Raw genomic sequence first — 21,624 nt, 5'->3', positions numbered from 1 at the left:
GTTCACTTCCGGAAAATACGCTTAGAAAACCGCTAAGCACAAAAACAAATCGCCCACCCAAGTGTCGGGAATCAGAAAAAAAGACTCCTCAAAAACAGCCCAACGCGGACGGACATGTGAACGGAAAAAAAATTTGAACAAGGCCTAAGTGTGGATTTCAGCATCATTACCAGTGCGATCGGCCGGCATGAATATTATTCTGGACATTAAAAAAAAATAAGTGTTTGCTATGCAATTTGCATGCGCTCCCATTAATTTAACCTTACTGCAAATACTGGTGACTGCGGCATGCACTTTGTTTGCGATTGGTTAAAAACAGATCACACCACTCTGTACAAAGTCACCACGATTACTATGTTCTCTGTGCCCTTGCGACTGTCAAAAACGCATTGAAGCCCATGCACTGTGGAAGGACCCTCAAAGCTGAAAAAGATACAGAAGTAATAACGCTTTGACTCTTTGAACTTATTTACTTTTCAGGAAACAGGACTGAATTAGAAAAGCTGCTTGAAAAGCTTTTTTTGTATACAGTAGTTAAAAACTAATTTTTTTTTTAAACTCTTGCTGTGCTTTAACAAAAGGGATTTCATAAAATGTCTTAGTAGGGCTAGTACTGTATGTGTATAAGTCATCCCATCATGTCACTTCAGGTACACTTTAATTTTATTATCAAAGTCAAATGAAAATAAAAATGATTTTTTTGATATTTAATCATATTCACCAATGGGAGGTAGAATTTTCCCTGGTCCTAATGTAATTGCAGGAAAAAACCTCTACATTTATTTAATTTATTTTAAGTATTTATATAGCGCCGACATATTACGCAGCACTGTACAGAGTTTGTATTGTCTTGTCACTAACTGTTACAGGGGCTCACAATCTAATCCCTACCATAGTCATTTGTCTATGTATGTATCGTGATGTGCATGTATCATACTGTAGTCTAGTGCCAATTTTTTTAGGGGGAAGCCAAGTAACTTATCTGTATGTTTTTGGGTTGTGGGAAGAAACCGGAGTACCCGGAGGAAACCCATGCAGACACAGGGAGAACATACAAACGCCTTGTAGATGTTGACCTGGCTGGGATTCGAACCGGGGACCCAGCACTGCAAGGCAAGAGCACTAAACACTGCGCCACCGTAATAACCAAATGTACATGCTTATATTGTACATAGCGGCAAATGTTTTGCTTAGTTCCTTAGCTGAGAACAGCAGGTCCTACATAAGCCAGGTAAGGCAACCACAATAGTTTCTTATCATTGGCATGACTCTCAGTATGATGTAAAAACCAAATCCCCTGCATCCCTGCTTTGACAAGGTTTTCTCTTTTTGGTTCTGTGTTCATCTGTATGCACATTACCACCTAGTGGCAGAAAAGTGGACAACCACTCCCTATTACTAAGGATGGGTTGCAGGGGAAGGTACGTCAGAAGCGTCTTGACATAAATTTGGCACGGGAGAGATGATTCTAAGACTATCAGTAAAATGCTCTTACTGATAACATAGCAGGCTTGTGACACTGTTTCTGGCGAGTGATTCATTGCTTATCCTCTTGTTTGCTTATAGTGTATCCGAGGCAATGTGTGACATGATGAGATAAACGTGTGTATGTACAGTGCAAAACATATTAATAACCAGGCTGTTTTACTGTTTTATTTCTCTGCCTGAAATAATTAATTTATAGGCATGTAAGTGACAGCTTCTTTCTTCACTGATAAGCAAAGTACAGCCATAAAAGTTTTCCTGGCAGAATACAACTTTTGAGGGCAGGGAGAGATAAAATACATGAACTATTGGTCTTTTTTCTAACACTGGAACACTTAAAGAGACACTGAAGCGAAAAAAAAAATATGATATAGTGAATTGGTTGTGTACTATGAATAATTACTAGAAGATTAGCAGCAAAGAAAATATTCTCATACTTTTATTTTCAGGTATATAGTGTTTTTTCTAACATTACATCATTCTATAATATGTGCAGATTACACAACACTCAGCATTCAAAATGAGTCTTTCAGAGCAGTCTGTGAAGTAATGACATCTCCTCTGGCAGAGGAAAATTCACATTAAGGGAAGCCATTCGGGTTAAAGTGAACATGAGGTGCAAATAAACTAATGAGATAAACAATTATATTTATCCTCCTACTCCTAAAAATGACTAAGTATCCCATGTTTTTTTTTTTTTTTTTAAACATCTACAAACTAAGTTGAATGTTTTACAGTCTCTAATGAGTGGCAGCCTATTAAAGAGACACTGAAGCGAAAAAAAAAATGATGATATTATGATTTGTATGTGTAGCACAGCTAAAGGTGGCCATACACTGGCCCGATTCGCGGCCGTTTCGACAGCAGATTCGATCCTGGGATCGAATCTGCTGCCAATCGTTCGCGCTAAACGCACCCGCCGATCCGATTTCCTCCCGAAATCGGATCGGTCCGTCGATCGCGCCGTGCGGGAAATTACCCTCGATCGCCCGCGGGTAGGGAGCGCGTCGCTAGCGGCGGCCGATCCGATCAGGTATACATTACCTGACGCTGGCTCCCGGGCCTCTTCTCAGCGCTGCACCGCTCTGTTCCGGCTCCATCCCGGCGCTTCCTATGTCACTGCAGTGACCAGGAAGTTCAAATAGAGGGCGCTCTATTTGAACTTCCTGGTCACGGAGTGACACAGGAAGCGCCGGGATGGAGCAAGAACAGAGCGGTGCAGCGCTAAGAAGACGCCCGGGAGCCAGCGTCAGGTATTGTATAGGGGAGGGGGCACAGGCGGCAGGAGCAGCTCAACAGATTGTGATCGGTTTCAGGCTGAAATCGATTCACAATCTGTTTGCAGTAAAGGCAGCCATACGATCCCTCTCTGATCAGATTCGATCAGATAGGGATCTGTCAGCTGGTCGATCTAATGGCAAATCGACCAGTGTATGGCTACCTTAAGAAATAAAACATTAAGATCAGATACATCAGTGTAATTGTTTCCAGTACAGGAAGAGTTGAGAAACTCCAGTTGTTATCTCTATGCAAACAAGCCATTAAGCTCTCCGACTAAGTTAGTCCTGGAGAGGGCTGTTATCTGACTTTTATTATCTCAACTGTTCCTATTTACTTTCCAGATGCTTAACTCTAACCTTCCCACTTCATCATTATCCCTTTCCTAATGCTGAACCACAACCTCCCTGCCTGATGCGTTTCTGCTTCCTAACATACCTGATTCCCTGTCTATAAACGGAAAATTGACCTCCCCATTACATGAAACCTCTTGTTATCAGGACTGAAACAACTTACTAGGAACTGTACTGAAAATAACAATGAATAAAATTGCTATTTTTTACAATATTCATTTAAGTCAGTGTTTGCCCAATGTAAATTTTTTTCCTCTCCCTGATTTACATTCTGACATTTATCACTGGTGGTGGCATCTTTTAGTTCTGCCAGGTGATCTGCACGGAATATTTGTTACTGAAAGTTCTATGCACAGAGGGAGATATTGCATGCTTGGCAGTTGGAAAAAGCTGTTATTTCCCACAGTGCAATGAGGTTCACAGACAGCAAACTGTCAAGACCTTGGTCATGACATCACAAGGTGGGAGGGGTTTCACCAAAGTATCAGCCATACAGACCACCCTGATTAACTATTTGAGAAGAGGTAAAGATTTCTCATGGGAAAGGGGGAATCCGCTACTGATTGGAATGAAGTTCAATTCTAGATTAAAGTTCCTATTTAAAGCAAATGTAAAGCCAGCTAGAAAAAAAAGTTACTTACCTATGGAGTGCGCTTTGGATCGTATAGAGCCTTTCCTGACCTCTCCATGCTCTTGATCCACCCTTTGTCCCCCATTTGGGAATCCTCAGAAGGCTTTTGAAGCACTCACGTCCCAGAGTGCTTCCAAAGATGGACACATCCGTCCTGCTCATGGGTGAGCCTGACTTGTGGATGTGCAGATCTGCTTGTCTTTGGAAGTGCTTGGGGATGCAAGTACTTCCGAAGCTTGACAAGGACTCACAAAGACTTATTCGACCAGTAGGTCGAATAACTTCTACTGAGGGGACTGTGGTGGACCGAGGGCATGGAAAGAAGACCAGGAAGGTTCTATAGCAGGGGTCCCCAGCGGTCCATGAGCCTGTCCTCTCAACTCATTCAATTTCTTTCATCCAGATTAGCGTGCAGCGGCATCCTTACGCAGTCATCTACTGCAGTGTTCCCCAACCCTGTCCTCAAGGCCCACCAACAGTGCATGTTTCAGAGGTATTTAATCAGCTCTGCTGAGACACTAATTACCTCACCTGTGCATGTTTGTGGTGTTCTGCAAAACAAGTACTGTTGGTGGGCTTTGAGGACAGGTTTGGGGAACTCTGATCTACTGTACTGCTTTAGATTCCGTACCTACACTGAACCAGGAGACATAAAAGGAACGTGCAGTGCAGTGGACGACTGTGGAAGGAGGACAGCACAATCTAGTGATGCTTGGTGCTCGCTGATCTAGATGAAAGAGAGTGTGAGATGAGAAGCCAGACCCGCAGACTGCAGCAATGTAAGCAAAACTGCAATCTTATTCGGATTAAATGCAATGCCCAGGTACTGCTCCTTCATGCACCATTGGGGCGCTCCTGTTCCTTTCTGTCCTAGAGCCCTGACAACTCACAGTTTAACTTTTATTGAACTACTAAAAAAAAGCAGAACAGTGCTTACAATTTGTAGATTTAAAAATCGCATATGGGCTCCTTTTTTCTGGGAGAAAGTGTGTCTGAGAATCTTTATGTGAGTTAGTGTTAGTGCATATGTTTTTTTCCTTATTACAGTAGTTTAATAAATGTTAATTTAACTGTTGCAGTGCTCCTTTTCGTTTTATGTGCTCTGATAATGCTGCCTTTATGAGCACATGTGCAGCAGCAAAATCAGAGGCTGTTGCCACCACTAATGTAGATAATGGATACTATAATATCGGTTTCAATTTAAACCATATTCTACTATCACCTTCCATAACCCTACTCTCACATTAACATACCTCCCCTACTCTACATCCATCCCCTCCCGGTCCCCAGGAAAAATCCACACTGGAAATCGGTCTACGGGCCAAAAAAAGGTTGGGGACCCCTGCTCTATAGGATCCAAAGCCCTCCCTCTTCTTAGGTGAGACTCTAACTTTAATTTTTTTAGATAGTTTTAGTTTTACTTTAATCAACACTCATATTCCATCTGATTCAGTGGCTGACATGCTAAATTTGGTTACAGAGCACTTTCTCCTTTAACTTGACAACTTGACATGACTTGATAACTTGACATGACAATGTAAGCAAGAAGGTAGCATAGCCATAGCTCTCCAGAAGTGGGGAGTGCTTCTGCCTCTCAGATGGTGATGGTGCTGCTATGCAAATCTGGTGGGTCTAGCTCTCTTTCATTTGTTAGCCAAAGCTAGGCGGTGTGTGTGCTAGTGACCTGCGTGAGCCTGGAATCACTGGACTTAGATAGCGGTGCAACAATCCTAGTCCAAAGGTAATGCACCTGGGAAGAAGTGGGGGATGCATAGTATGGAAAACACTAGGGGGTGTGTGTTAAGAGATGCAAGGCAGTGATGAACCAGCCAGCAATAGCAACACTTTTTTTTTTTGTTTAATTTTTAAATGTTACATTTTTGGGGCTTCAAACTGTGTCCTCTGGTTCCTCCAGCTGGGCTTTTCCATTTCATGATACATTTCCAGCTGATAATGTTAGACGTGGGGTTCTCGCTAGACTTTTGCTTCCAAAACTTGTTAATCTCCTTTTTCTTCCTGTGATACAATGACAGCAGCCATGTTGTTTGTAAACATTACACAGAGGCAGGCTTATCTGTATCTTGAGCAAAAAAACCTAATCCCCCTCCTCCTCCCTCCTCCCCTCTGCCTCTGAAATCTCTGGCTAGTAACACCTCCTCCTCCTGCCCAAACTGAGCTCCCATGAACCCTTGCTACTGCCAAGGCTCTCTGAAAACCTGTAGGCCTGGTTTATTTAGTTTATAGGGAATTAGAGTATTAAAACAAAAAACAAAAAGTATTTGGCTTGAGGAATGCCCTATAAACAATAGGAAAGGAACACTATTATGCAATGAGTAAAAGTTCACCTCGGATCCACTTTAAAAGCAGAGGTTAGGTTTAAACAGTGTTGAAATACTTGATATGTCCAGGTGCGTACATGTAATTAAGGCGTCTGGAAGGGCGCAGGGGATTACCGCTAGCATACTATCGGTGAATTTACTGATATTCTACTACTTACTTCTGATAGTAAAGTATTGGTAATTTTTACTTATATTTTACTATGACCTAAGCTAAGCCTACTCTCACACAGACCCCCCCCCCCATACCTATCCCTTAACCCCCCTGGCGGTGCCTAACCTTTAACCCCTTGCCGTGGCACCTTACCCCTAACTCCCCCTGACGCGAAACCGGTATTAGCGGCAAAAGATGGAATTTTGGGCAGCTTGAAATTATGGCTATAAATTGCAGCGCCCAAAATTCCATCTATCGCCGCTAATCACCACTTCACTCCTCACACTAAAAAAACTTTGATGCAAAAACCACAATTAGCAGTAATAGATGGAATGTTGGGCTCCCAGAAATATCGGCTATAAATAGTTAATGCTTCAGGCCCAGTAGTTATAGCTTCTGTTCCTGGGCACCCAAAATTCCATCTACAGTCAGGTCCATAAATATTGGGACATCAACACAATTCTTAAATGTTTGGCTCTACACACAACTACAATCAGTGGCGGACATACGGCCGTGCAGGCCGTGCCGCCGCACGAGGGCCCCTGAAGTTCTGCTGCTTCAGGGGCCCATTAAGTATTGCAGGTTTTTTTTTTTTTTTTTATTTTTTTTTTTTTATTTTATTTTTTTTTAACCTGGGGGGCCCAACTCCTGTCCTCCCCCCTCACCTCGCCCCCCCCCCCCTCATGCGGCGGGAGAGCGGAAAATACAAGAAGTCTCCGGCCGGGGCGGCAGCTGCCGCTTGGTCTCCAGCTTTGGAGACATATCGGAAACTAAGCAGCAGCTGCCTCTAGCGTCTGCTGCAGCCCCGGCCGGAGACTTCCTGTATTTTCTGCTCTCCCGCCGGCTGCAGCGCATACTGGGAGGGGGGCCCCGAGGTGAGTGAGGGAGGATAGGAGTCGGGCCCCCCACCCGGATAGCTACCCACCCGGCTACCTTACCCACCCACCCGGCTACCTACCCCGCTACCTAACCATCCACCCGGCTACCTACCCGGCTACCTAACCAGGCTACCTACCCACCCACCCGGCTACCTAGCTACCCACCCGGCTACCTAACCACCCTGCCGGCTACCTACCTGGCTACCTACCCACCCGGCTACCTAGCTACCCACCCGGCTACCTGACCACCCTGCCGGCTATCTACCTGGCTACCTACCCACCCGGCTACCTAGCTACCCACCCGGCTACCTAACCACCCTGCCGGCTATCTACCTGGCTACCTACCCACCCGGCTACCTAGCTACCCACCCGGCTACCTAACCACCCTGCCGGCTACCTACCCACCCGGCTACCTAGCTACCCACCCGGCTACCTAACCACCCTGCCGGCTATCTACCTGGCTACCTACCCACCCGGCTACCTACCCACCCTGCTGGCTACCTACCCACCCGGCTACCTACCCACCCACCCGGCTACCTACCCACCCGGATACCTACCTACCCACCCGGCTACCTACCCACCCACCCGGCTACCTACCCACCCGGCTACCTAACCACCCTGCCGGCTATCTACCTGGCTACCTACCCACCCGGCTACCTACCCACCCGGCTACCTAGCTACCCACCCGGCTACCTAACCACCCTGCCGGCTATCTACCTGGCTACCTACCCACCCGGCTACCTAACCACCCTGCCGGCTATCTACCTGGCTACCTACCCACCCGGCTACCTACCCACCCACCCGGCTACCTACCCACCCGGATACCTACCTACCCACCCGGCTACCTACCCACCCACCCGGCTACCTACCCACCCGGCTACCTAACCACCCACCCGGCTACCTACACACCCACCCGGCTACCTACCTACCCACCAGGCTACCTACCTACCTACCCACCCGGCTACCTACCAACCCACCAGGCTACCTACCCACCCACCCAGCTACCTAACCACCCACCTACCCACCCACCAGGCTACCTACCCACCCGCCTACCCAGCCACCCACCAGGCTACCCACCCGGCTACCCAGCCACCCACCAGGCTACTTACCCACCCGGCTAAGGGCTACCTACCTACCCACCCGGCTGCCTACCTACCCACCAGGCTACCTATCCACCCAACCACCCATGGGAGCTGCGCGCCGGATGGAGGCTGGGACAGGAGGTCTGCTGCTGCAGGTGAGTAAATGTTTTTTTTTTATTATTTATTTTAGCAGGTGTATGTTCTGGGCAGGTCTGCCACATGATTGCGTGTATGTTCTGGGCAGGTCTGCCACATGATTGCGTGTATGTTCTGGGCAGGTCTGCCACATGATTGCATGTATGTTCTGGGCAAATTTGCTACATGATTGCATGTGTTTTCTGGGCAAATCTGCCGACATGATTGCACGTATTTTCTGGGCATATCTGCCGACATGATTGCAGGTATTTTCTGGGCATATCTGCCGACATGATTGCAGGTATTTTCTGGGCATATCTGCCGACATGATTGCAGGTATTTTCTGGGCATATCTGCCGACATGATTGCACGTATTTTCTGGGCATATCTGCCGACATGATTGCACGTATTTTCTGGGCATATCTGCCGACATGATTGCACGTATTTTCTGGGCATATCTGCCGACATGATTGCACGTATTTTCTGGGCATATCTGCCGACATGATTGCACGTATTTTCTGGGCATATCTGCCGACATGATTGCACGTATTTTCTGGGCATATCTGCCGACATGATTGCACGTATTTTCTGGGCATATCTGCCGACATCATTGCACGTATTTTCTGGGCATATCTGCCGACATGATTGCACGTATTTTCTGGGCATATCTGCCGACATCATTGCACGTATTTTCTGGGCATATCTGCCGACATCATTGCACGTATTTTCTGGGCATATCTGCCGACATCATTGCACGTATTTTCTGGGCAAATCTGCCGACATGATTGAATGTATTTTCTGGGCAAATCTGCTCACATTATGTGTATTTTCTTGAGAAAACCTGCACAATTATGTGAATTTTCTGGGGAAAGGGTCACCAAAACTTGGGCCCACTGTCTTTGCGTTGCACTTTTCATGGGAACCTGAGGTGAGAATAATATTGAGGCTGCCATATTTCTCTCCTTTTAAGCAATACCAGTTGCCTGGTTGCCGTTCTGGTCCTCTGCCTCTTATTCTTTCAACCATAGACCCTGAACAAGCATGCAGCAGGTCAGGGGTTTCTGACAATATTGTCAGAACTGAGAAGATTAAGCTGCATGCTTGTTGCTGGTGTAATTCAGTTTATTACTGCAGCCAAATAGATCAGCAGGGCCGCCAGGCAACTAGTATTGTTTAAAAGGAAATAAATATGGCAGCCTCCATATCACTCTCACCCCGGGATCACTTTAAATTACAGTTAGCTCCGCCCTTATCCGGTCATTGCCACGCCCATTTTTTGCCGCGGCGCTACGCGCCGCAGGTTCTGTCCACGACCATTTTTTGCGCCGCAGGTTATAGCTGCACCCATTTTTGGGCGCGGCGCGGGGGGCCCACAATTGATATTTTGCACAGGGGCCCACTGCTGCCTGTGTCCGCCACTGACTACAATGGATGTGCTTTAACTGCAGACTGTTGGCTTTAATTTGAGGGTATTTACATCCAAATCAGGTGAACAGTGTAGGAATTACAGCAGTTTGCATATGTGACTCCCACTTGTTGAGGGACCAAAAGTAATAGGACAGAACAAAAATCATATATAAACTTTCACTTTTTAATACTTGGTTGCAAATCCTTTGCAGTCAATTACAGCCTTAAGTCTGGAACACAGACTGGTGTTGCTCTGCCAGGACTCTACTGCAACTGTCTTCAGTTCCTGCTTGTATTAAGTGAAAGTTTTATTTATGATTTTTATTCTGTCCCATTACTTTTGGTCCCTTAAAGAGAACCCGAGGTGGGGTTCTTCCATCGCAATCCTTATACAGAGGCTGGGTCTGTCTATTGAGCCCAGCCTCTGTTTCTAGTTCGTTTCCTTCAAAGCCCCCCCTGCGCGCTGTCAGACCCCATAAAACACAGCCGCGCTGGCGACACGCAGCGTGTCGCAGCCGGCTGTGTTTAGCTCACTACTGTCAGTCTCGCCGCTCCCCCGCCTCCTGAATCGCTCCGGTCCCCGCCCACATCCCTTCCCTCGCCAGTGATTGGAGGGAAGGGACGCAGGCGGGGACCGGAGCGATTCAGCAGGCGGGGGAGCAGCCGAGACTGACAGTAGTGAGGTAAACACAGCCGCGTAGCGCGGCTGTGTTTTATGGGGTCTGACAGCGCGTAGGGGGGGACTTTGGAGGGAACTAACTAGCAACAGAGGCTGGGCTCTATAGACAGACCCAGCCTCTGTATATGGATTGTGATGGAAGAACCCCACCTCGGGTTCTCTTTAACAAGTGGGATGCACATATGCAAACTGTTGTAATTCCTACAACGTTCACCTGATTTGGATGTAAATACCCTCAAATTAAAGCTGACAGTCTGCAGTTAAAGCACATCGTGTCGTTTTATTTAAAATCCATTGTGGTTGCGTATAGAGCCAAATATGTTAGAATTGTGTCAATGTCCCAATATTTATGGACCTGACTGTTTTACTGAATATCATTGCGGTATTTTATTGAGCGCCTCTGGAATTTCCATCCATTGCTGCTAATTGCGGCTTTTATCATTGCCGCATATGGCTCCGCCCTTCTTTCCGCTTTACTCCGTGCTCCCTTTTTCCTGATTCAGTCCAGGCAGGGCTAGTCATTATAGCGAATAGATCATTGCTCATGAGGTAAATGTTCCTTATGCTGGGCATACACGGTACGTTTTGTACCACGAAATGGAGCCACTGGCTCGATTCCCGCTCGTCCCCGCGGGCGCTTCCTTATCTTCCGCTCGTTTCTTCTTTACTCCTGCCCGGAATCGTTCCAGCGGGGTATCGGACACGTCGGAAATTATCAATCGAGCCATCAGCGGCTCGATTACACGGTACAAAACGTACCGTGTATGCCCAGCATTATATTGTATTGCACAATCATCATTTCTTCCGTATGTCATTAGGAGCTGATGCTGCTACAATGAGCCGATTACTTGTAACATTATTTGCCAGCAGGGTATAACTGCAATCTTGTTAGAATGTCTGTGCCAGATTAAGATAATCCTTTTTTTTTTTTTTTTTTTTTCTAGTAACATGGCAGCAACAAATCATTTTCAATAGCTTTGTTCAGTTTTTCTATAGCACGGAGGAGGTTGGTCCTTATTAACCAATTGAGAGCTCAATCTACCAATTACGGCTTCTTTGTGGAATTCTTTATAAAAAGTGTGCTGCCTGTAAGGGCTCTTTGAGTTATTAACCGCTTCTGAACTGAGTTGGTTGAAATCTACATCCTGCATGTGGCTGCGCAGCTCTGACAGGACGTAGATTTGAGCAATTGTCGTTGCACAATCATGCTAATCCCACCGATCATGCCGTTCTCTCCCCGCTGCAATACACTCGCTCTGCCATCTGCCGACGGCAGAGCTGTTTGAGCCGGTCAGGAGCCGATTTCATTGGCTCCTGACCCTGTCATCACTGTAAGCCAATCCCATTGGCTTACATTGATTGACAGGGTCAGGAGCCAATGAAAGTGGCTCCTGACCGGCGCACAGCGTTCATAGAGACGGCAGAGAGAGGGACCTCTGGCAATGGGTGAGCGGCGGGACTGCGCAAAGATTCGTCGGTAAGCGCCGGTTTGCACCACTTTGCTGTATCAACAGTCTCTGGTCCTTAAGGGGTCAGAGACAGCTGGTACGGAACAGGTTAAAGACCTCAGGAGACACATTCTCTGGTCTGCCTCTTGTAAGATTACAGTGGGAAAAAACTCAAATGTCGTCTATGGTCTAAAAAAATTAACCACTTACTTACATTGCTACAGTACATTTACGTGACTGCTAGTCTGTAGTTTTTGATGAGTACAGTGGTCCAGGCTTGGAATAAGTACATTACAGAACCTGAGTGGCCCACAAAAAAGCCCATGAAGGCTGACACCAGGGGTGTGGCAATAGGGGTTGCAGAGGTGGCCATCGGCAGGTTTTGGTGCGCCGTATCAATTGTTATGTATAGAATGCTTGGGGGGCCCCAATGTAAAACTGACATCGGGGCCCACAGCTCCTTATCTACGCCACTGGCGAGCATTAAATGTGGCGTTTTAGGTGAAGGGTAAAAGCTACATTTTTAGGGATTGACTGCCATCCCATGCAAGCAAATGGGAGCATTTAAAGAACTCTGAAATCTCCAAAAAAATAGGCTTTTACTTGAAAAGCCTCATTAACATTATTGCCCCTCTTAAATTGCCGCATCCCCGCGGCTGAAAACACCCTTAATCACCCCAAACCACCCCGGGCGAGTTAGGGATGATTTAGGGTGTTTTCAGCCGCGGGGATGCGGCGATCTAAGAGAGGCAATAATGTTAATGAGGTTTTCAAAGTAAAAACCAATTTTTTTGGAGACTTCAGAGTCTCTTTAATATGACGTTTTGCTGGCTTGCATGAAAGCCTGTCAGTAGATCCCGTCGTCTTGTCTCAAATATAACATGCAGTTCTAGAAGTCGTTTGCTGTAGATAGCCAACAAAAGCCCATATTTCAGATACAAATCCCAGCCCTTTCCTGCAAAATCTACCAAAAGCCCAGAAAACGTAACGCTCTCAAACGCAATGCACTGAAAGCCATTAAAAGCCTTCAAAAGTCATTAAAAGCTTAGTTGTTAAACGCTGGCATTCTTGAAGAAAACAACTACGGCGTTTGAAGGAGACACTGAGCAGAAGCCTGTGTGAACCAGCCCTTAGATGGACATTGTCATCTGTGTAAACGTTGTTGTTTAATGTGGGTAATGCCGCAGAATATATTATAGTTTTATAAAACCGGAAGATAGATACTTTTGTGCCTGGATGGTGATATGTGGGTTGTGGCCTAGACTGGTTGCCATCTGTCATTGTCAGGATAAGCTGTTCTTGTCTTGCTGCAGAAATAATAATCTCCTAGATAGCAGACTGCTGTGTGCATCCTCCTCACAGAGCTGTGTCACTGAGGCAGCACTATTTCCTCATTATCCCAGGGATCATCTGCTGAGTGGCAAATAATAAAAAAAATAATGAACTCTTCAGCAAGGCATAAAGGCATTCTCCAGTTTTGCTTATAAGCAGCACAGTCCTCCACAAGTTAATGATATACATTGCAAGGATTTACACAACTTTATTGCAAATCCTTATCTGTTTAATTCTTATAGATATGGAGGTTGTAACAGTGCCAGTGAACTTCCTGAACGTGTTAAATAGAAGTGCTTATTACATTGCCACACAGTTTGCATGCATATAAGTTGTTATTGGTAGCTCCAGCTCCAGCAGTAATTGTTTGTCATTTATTATTGGTGTTTGTGCCCCCACCCCCTCACTGTATTATACTATTCCTCCTAAATACAGTATTTAAAAGTGTTTATAATAGATATTAATGGCTGTGTTGAGTCATTTTGCTGGGACAGCAAATTACATTGTTATACAAGATGTATAACAGTTGGCAGCACTGTGTTTTGGATTGCACTCTCGCCTTGCAGTGTTAGGGCCCTGGTTCGCAACCCAGCCAGGGCACTTTCTGCATGCAGGGCCGGTTCTCTCATGAGGCAAGGTGAAACATTTGCATCAGGCGGCAGAGATTACAGGGGCAGCATTTTTGTACTGTGTGTTTACACTAACAGCATGCAGTCAAAGTAGGAAGAGAATGAGGCTCACAGACTCACAGCCAGCCAGTGTGCTATTGTGTTGAGCGGCAGCATGTCATGTAAGAACATTAATGAAGCAGAGTAAATTGTCGTGTGCTGTGTGATCATTCCAAATCGTGTGTGTGTGGGGGGAGGGGGATAACAATCCTTACAAGTGTGCCTCAGGCAGCAAAAAGTCTAGAACCGTCCCTGTCTGCATGGAGTTTATGGCCTCAATTCACTAAGCTTTATCAAACACTTTATCAAACGTTTGATAATTTACCTCATGGGTAAAATCTAATTTTGAATTCACTAAGGTGTTATATATTTATCGAATGTTTTATCGACAAAATATTCAATAAATCTATAACACCTTAGTGAATTCAAAATTAGATTTTACCCATGAGGTAAATTATCAAACTATTGATGAAGTGTTTGATAAAGCTTAGTGAATTGAGGCCATTATGTTCTCACCGTCAGAGGCGTATCTACAGGGGTGCAGGTATGTCATGTGCCATGGGTGCCTCATACTGCTGCTCCATAGTATCCCTGGTGTTTTCCATGTAGATTCCAGTTTTTATCTGGCGGTTATTCTGCTGCCTGCTCATATATTTTTTTTTTTTGGGGGGGGGGGGGGAGCTTCCTAATTGTTATATGGTGGATATGTATAGGCTGACCTATTGCCATACTTCATTCTTACAGGCCATGCTTTACTTCAACTTGGACACAACCAATTCAACCGAAGCTTCTCCCTAAAGGGAACCCTCCACATCAGGGCCATGCTACTCTCCTGTTACGAGCGTGGCCGCGCATGCGCAGTAGCACAGAGGCGCTCATAAATGAGTGGCTCTGCCTTACAGTGTGGGCGTGGCTGCGCTGATGGAAGAGGAGGCGTGTGGCCCTGCTATGACTGGCCTGGAATGAATTTCTAGCCTAGAAACGGCCCTGCTCTGAAGGTGACATATGCCAAGGTTTATTTCAAGGTCACTTTATAAAGGAATTATTGGTCTAGTGCTGAGAATACTTATTATTTGATCTCCATCTATATGCCGACCTCTGGGAAATGACTTGATGGTGTTCAATTTGTTTTAGCAACTATAGAGTTTCCTTGAAAGGATCTATTTTGTGCTCAGTGCAGATTTAGTTACTAAAGGGAATCCATAAATGGCCAGCGCACCAGTAGTGTTCCAATAGTGTTTTAATCAGTTATCATCAATCACATTCACAAACAATTGTTTTAGGGGACCTCTCAGTGTCCCCCTTTATTTAAGCACTTATTTGTGCTGGATTTGCTATTGATATTAAGTGGGAATCCTCTACTCTTTGGTCACGCACCCTCTCCTTTGGATTGATGGTGTGCCGCTGCATGGATGTGTCTATAATCCGAAACCATGATTTAAAAAAAATAAAAAATAAGGCTAAGATCACTGATAGGACTGACCATTTTCACAAAGTCTCCCTCCCTGCTCTCTGCCTGCCTGGATCAAATTACATCTCTTTTCACAGAGAAGAGAGTCAGGAGAACTGCTGCAGCCTTTCTTATCATGTCTGTTTGCTAGAATTCTTATTTCAGATGTCTGCCTGCCTGCCTGGATTAGATCACATCTTTTTTCATAGTGGTGTGGGCAGGGAGCAGGGCATGGGGGTGGAGTTATGACATCAATCCCCCAGCATCCTTTGCACCTATGGTTTGGAAAGAACAAAAATCACCTGGGCACAATTTCACACCAGGGGCTGGGTTTTCAGGACCATATGTGTAATATGGACCTGGGGGGAGGGGTGTGAGAAAATCATACTTTATTATGTGTGATTTTATATATCTTGGCAACTTATTAGTTTTAAAGCAAACTGTAATTATAATTTAGGTACTCTAAGTATTTCATGCATTATATTGGTTCCTCTGCTATGAATATTGCTGCTTATTGAACCTTCAATGCTGCGTGTCATTATACAACCATTATACAATTTTTTTATCTGTGTGAAATGTTTCATATTTTTATACAATATTAATAAAAAGATTTTGAAACTAAAAACTGCTGGGGACAAGAAATGTTTACAACAATAGGCTGCCAGGGGCTCCTTATGTCTTTTCAAGGAGTCAAAACCATCAATGTATTCCAATTCCATGACTGAAGGAGGAACGTGGTAGGACTGATTTATTGTACAGTTATCCTTTAACCTGTTCCTCCACAAAAGCCTATATTGTACATCATTAGTACAAAATCTATGCATTCACTATATAAGGTTCTTTGTAACTGAACAGGGGCGTAACTAGAAATCACTGGGCCCCGTGCGAAACTTTGGATGGGGTCCCCTCCCGCTAACACGCCCCCTCCATGCAGATAAAAACAGACAGCAGTGAAGCACTACAAGCGTTTTCCCTATCAATTACATAAATTTCGTGATAAAATGTGCATGTTTTGACACATACAGACTAGGACTGCACGGTTTTTCGGTTTAAAACCGAAACCACGGTTCGTGGCAAGATGATCTGCTGATCGTCAGTATGTACAGCCTACCGCTGCCGTCATTCCATCGCTATCCAGTGATTGGTAAAGCTGCATGTGCCCGGCCGGTCGCTCGAGTGGAACCGCCCGCCCGCTCATTGACACTCACACATATTCACTGCTTCTGGCCAATCCGACAACGGGCCAGGCAGTGCGGGCACAATGAAAGCTGCTGCAGATAGTAGACGATCACCAGATTTACACCCCCCCCCCCCCCCCCCCCGCTGCCCTAAAGTGCAAAAGCTTGTTTAGAAAAAAATCTGGGAATAATCGAAATTGCAATTTCTGAGAGAAAAATCGCAATTTCGATTTTTCCCTAAAATCGTGCAGCCCTAATACAGATACACATAGGGCTAGATTCACAAAGCGGTGCTAACCTAGTTAGCACGCCTAAAGGCTTTGGGTGTGCTAACTTGGGTGCTAAGTAGTTAGCACGCACAAAGCTTTAAGAAATCGTGCGCAAAGTTATACACGCAAAACTTTACGCGCATAAATCTTTATGTGCGCATAAAGGTTTACTGTGCGCATAAAGGTTTACATGCGTAAAGTTTTGCATGCATAACTGCGTGCGATGCGTTTTGCGTGCGAATTAGCGCGCGAAAAGCTCTTTTAGGTGTGCTAAGGGGCTTTTCACAGGCGTGCTAACAGTTAGCACCGCTTTGTGAATCAAGCCCCTAGTGTCCAGAAAATGAATGCAGAAAACTGACAGACGAGTGTGCTCCCAGCCTCAGCTTTTTACACTCACTCTAGAGCAGAACTGGCTCTGCAGACTTCACCAGCATCACTACAGTACAGAGCACTTGGAGAGGGGAAGAGGCGTTAGGGGCTGGGTGCTGTAGACAAGACCCTACTGCAACTGAATAGGGACTGTCTACAAATCTTTGTCTGCTAAACTTTGTATGATTCTTTATCAGTGGCTGAGCAGATGCAGTAATTAGAACAATTGTGCATAGAGCAGAACGTTTTTCCTTCGTGCCCTTAAATGTCTGTCTCTCAGGATGGGGCCCCCTGTGGCTTCTGGGCCCCACTACGGCTGCATCCCTTGCACGGTCTATTGTTACGTCCCTGTATCTGAATGATGTTAAAGTTATTTTTCAGCTTCAGTCGGCAGCTTTTGTAACTTTTTGGGAACTTGCTGGAAAATGCGGCATCGCTATATGAATTGGTGTTAGTCTCCCAAACTCCTCTCTCTTCTTGTCTTATAGCGTACCTGAAGCGAACAAAATGTTACCAAATAGATACTGTAGTTCACCTCAGCAGTGGTAAGCCTCTGCTCAGCCAGTGCTGGGTTCCTCTGAACATATTTGGCAAGGGCTTGTTGAATTTGCTCTTATGGCCGCCATTCCATCCGGTTACCAGCCTCTCCGTACTGGACATGTGTAAGTAAGGTCCGTGCCACAAACGAAGCCACCTTTTATCACACAAGCCCAGTACAGAGAAGCTTGTACTCAGACAAGAGCGTGGCCACAAGAAGAAGAGCGTACATCTATAAAGGGCGCACGATAATTTGGGTTCCGGAGAAAGCCGCTATTGGTAAAATTACAGATATTCCACTACTTAATTATTGTAGTAAAATATTGGTCATCTTGACCAATATTTTTCCATGGCCTAACCTAACCTTACTCTTACACAAGCCCTCCCTCTAAATGCTGAACCCTGACTGATCCCCCCCCACCCCCCCAACCGAAACCTAACCCTAAGGACCCCCAGCAGTTCCTAACCTAAACCCATACACCACCGTAGCCAAACCCTAAGACCCCATTAATGCCTAACCCTCTCTGCTAATAATATGGGTGCCGCCATAGGCCCCTATGTTAATAGCCGCAATTACAGGTAATTTGGGCATCACAGGGGTCCAGTAAGGTATCTGGTTGCAAGAGCTGCCCGCTTATGCCCTCTACTCACAGCCACAATTTGCAACCTCCTATTAATGACCGCTCCCATTTTACCCGGTCTTCGAGAAGAGGCGGGTCCTGGACAGCAGCGGTGCGTACTTGTTCCACATCAGTCACTGATTTATGCTTATTTTTATTTTTTTTTATTAATCCTTTTCTATACTTTTAGCAATCATGTCCTACATTTGTTTTCAATTTTTAAATTACTGTCTTGTCTTTCATCCTTTTAGCATAAAACAAAGGAGGACACCTGGAAATCGGAGGAGCTGAAGAAGCACTTAAAGGTTACGTATCTCTATTTTCTGCACTGTGTGTTATATTTGGCTTCTCACCGGCTCTCTGCAGGCTGTCACAGGTTTAAATTTACTCCTCATGGCCACGGAAATTTGCTGTGTACAGAACAGAAAAGCAAATGACAGCACTGAAGCATGACGCTGTCACCAGAGCCTGACTGTGTGGAAAGCTGTAGCCTAGGAGACTGCAGAGAGGACCGGCTATTACTTATATATCTGTCATATGTCTGTGACGCTGCAGTGATTTCATGCCTGAAATTGCCAGACGTCAAATTTATTGGTCTGCTCCCTGTCAGGTTGTTGCTCCAAGACAAGTCCAATACAGACAGCTGCTTGCCAGGGGCTTCTTCTGTCACTGCTGAATCAATGGGCTCTGATAGATGTGCTGTATAAAAGTCACAGCTGACACTGGAAGAGGATGACCACTTATTTGTTAAAGGAGAAGACTGAAGCGAAAAAAAAACTCATGATACAATGAATTAGTTGTGTAGTACAGATGATTAATAGAACATTAGTAGCAAAGAAAATAGTGTCGTATTTTTATTTTCAGGTACATAGCCTTTTTTTTTTTTTATAACATTGCATCATTCTCTAATAATTGCAGTTTCCACAATACGCTCAGCATTTTAAATGCTTTCACAGAGCAGGCTACTGACGCTTTGAACTTTTCTCTGCAGAAAAAACCATTAACAAAGAAGAAACAACGAGACAGTTGAGACAAGTGCTTCAAAAGACAGTGTTGTCCACAACTTTATAAAGTTGCAGAGCTCACAGAAGCTCCTTTGCATAGATAACAACTGAAGTTTCTTAACTCTTACTATACTGGAAACAATATGAGATTCATATCTGTGTTAATAGTGTTTTATTTCTTAGCAGTACCACACATACAAGTCTTTATATCATAAGTTTATTTTCACTTTAGATCCCCTGTAAGTTCAATCCTACATAAACTGGCGTAGCAACCTGGTTCTGATAAGGAGAACCAGAACTCCTGACCTGAACTGAGAGGGAAATGGAGGCTGCCATATTTCATTTATTTTAAAGCATATTAATTGCCTAGAAGTCCTGCTGATCCCCTTAGCTGTAGTATCGCCTTGATGACGCGTACGTATTGGTACACCACCGGTGAGTTGGGCGCAGGTTGAGCCGAATGATGGCTCATCCTGCTGCCGCTCAAATTCCCGGCGGCATTAAATACTATTCCTCCTCCGTTTTCGGGGTCCGACGATCAGGGACGGATCTGGGGGGGGGGGGGGGGGCGCAGACGGGTCTCTTGCCCTAGGCGCAGTTTGTTGAATTCTTAAAAAGGCGGCAAAATTTGGATGGGGAATGGCAGTTTAGGCGCCAAAACCTGATCTTTAGGCACCAAAACCTGACCATTAGGCGCCAAAACTGAATGGGGAATGGCAGTTTAGGTGCCAAAACCTGACCTTTAGGCGCCAAAACCTGACCTTGCCCCAGGCGCAACTTGGTCTAGATCCGTCCCTGCCGACGATTGCTGGAACCCCAAATTACCCTTACGCACCCCACGTGCTATAACACCCAAACCACCTGCTTTGCTTGTCACACACCTGCTGTGGTTACATGCATTCTTTGGTCCTCAACTTATTGAAAGTCAGTGCGAGTCTGAAACCTTCTAAAAATGCTCTTTTTTTTTGACAGTTATCTTGAGCAATATCAGCAAAGCTAAAACGCTGCATTACCACGGCAAAACGATGTAATTAAACCCCCCAAATCCCCGGGGCAAAATGCGGGGATCGCTTCCTGGTAGAGGCAGAGCTTTGTGCAGTAGCTCTGCGTCTACTGGAGTCAATCTCCGTTGATCGCCGCCTCTCCTTACTCCTCTCAGTGTTCTTTCACTGAGAAGGGCAGGGAGAAGCAGAGATCCGCGGGGAGATTGACGCTAAAAGAAGCAGAGCTACAGCGCTAAGCTCCGCCTCCCCATACAGCAAAATCCACAACCTGGAAAGTCATGAAATTTTGCCCCGGTATTTGGGGGGTTTAACCTCCCTGGCGGTAAGCCCGAGCTAAGCTCGGGCTAAGCCACTGCGGAGGATTTCTCAGGCCCTGGTGGGCCGATTTGTACAAATTTTTTTGTTACACTCAACTAGCACTTTGCTAGCACTTGTACTTTACGATCACCGCTGCTCCGCGCCGATTCTCTGAGATATTTGACCCACTGAGTCAAATACAGTCCTGTTTTCTGAAGCACTTAGCCAGCCAAGAAAGTGACAGACAGCTTGAGATAAGGTTTTACTGCCAGAAAGTTTGAATGGTCATTATTTCTGCTTTGTTTTGTAGCTTAAAATACAGAGTGTGGTTTCTAAACTGAAACTGACAGAATTAAGCAATGTTATAAAGCGAAGCCATATCACTGAAAATAAAAATGAGACTCTTTTCTTTGCTACTAATGTTCTATTCATTATCTATACTACACATACAATTCATTATATCATAAGGTTTTTTTTTTTTTTTGCTTCAGGTTTCCTTTAAAGTGTACCAGAGATCTGATACAAAGAAGATTTGATACTCACCCGCGGCTTCCTCCAGCAGCACAAACACGTCTAAATCCCACGCCGTCCTCCCGCAGTCTGCCGCTCAGCCGCGATCAGCCCTGGTAACAGGCTCAGTTGGGTCCAGTCTGGGTCTGCGGACCTCCCGCGCATGCGCAGAAGACCCAGACTGGACCCAACTGAGCCTGTTACCAGGGATGATCAAGGCTGAGCGGCAGACCGCGGGAGGACGGCATGGGATTTAGACGTGTTTGTGCTGCTGGAGGAAGCCGCAGGTGAGTATCAAATCTTCTGATAAAAAAAGATCTCTGCTTTACTTTTAAGTGGACCTGAACTCTTGCACAGGACAGAAGGAAAACAGAGAGAAATGCACCCTGTATATATTTAGAGAGTCTAGCCTGTCTATTTCCTCCTCATCTGCGTCCAATTACAAATTGTAAATTGATCCCTCCCTGTGTCACATGACAGCCATGGCAGATAAGCTCATTTGAGAGCACAGGGTGTTAAC

The 21,624-nt window shown here is 45.5% G+C and overlaps 1 protein-coding gene across 2 annotated transcripts in view; it reads left to right on the top strand.

Moving 5' to 3' along the window:
* Nucleotides 1-21,624, top strand: part of DYNC2I1 (dynein 2 intermediate chain 1) — a 119,124-nt gene that overhangs the window by 5,256 nt on the left and 92,244 nt on the right. For both annotated transcript variants that reach the window (XM_068235842.1, XM_068235841.1), the window contains exon 2: nt 18,541-18,594. In XM_068235842.1, the coding sequence (XP_068091943.1) occupies nt 18,541-18,594 (54 nt within the window). The remainder of the gene's footprint in view (nt 1-18,540; nt 18,595-21,624) is intronic.

Source organism: Hyperolius riggenbachi, chromosome 5 (genome assembly GCF_040937935.1).
Source record: "Hyperolius riggenbachi isolate aHypRig1 chromosome 5, aHypRig1.pri, whole genome shotgun sequence".
Classification (NCBI taxonomy): Eukaryota; Metazoa; Chordata; class Amphibia; order Anura; family Hyperoliidae; genus Hyperolius; species Hyperolius riggenbachi.
This window is presented reverse-complemented; position numbering and strand designations above follow the sequence as displayed.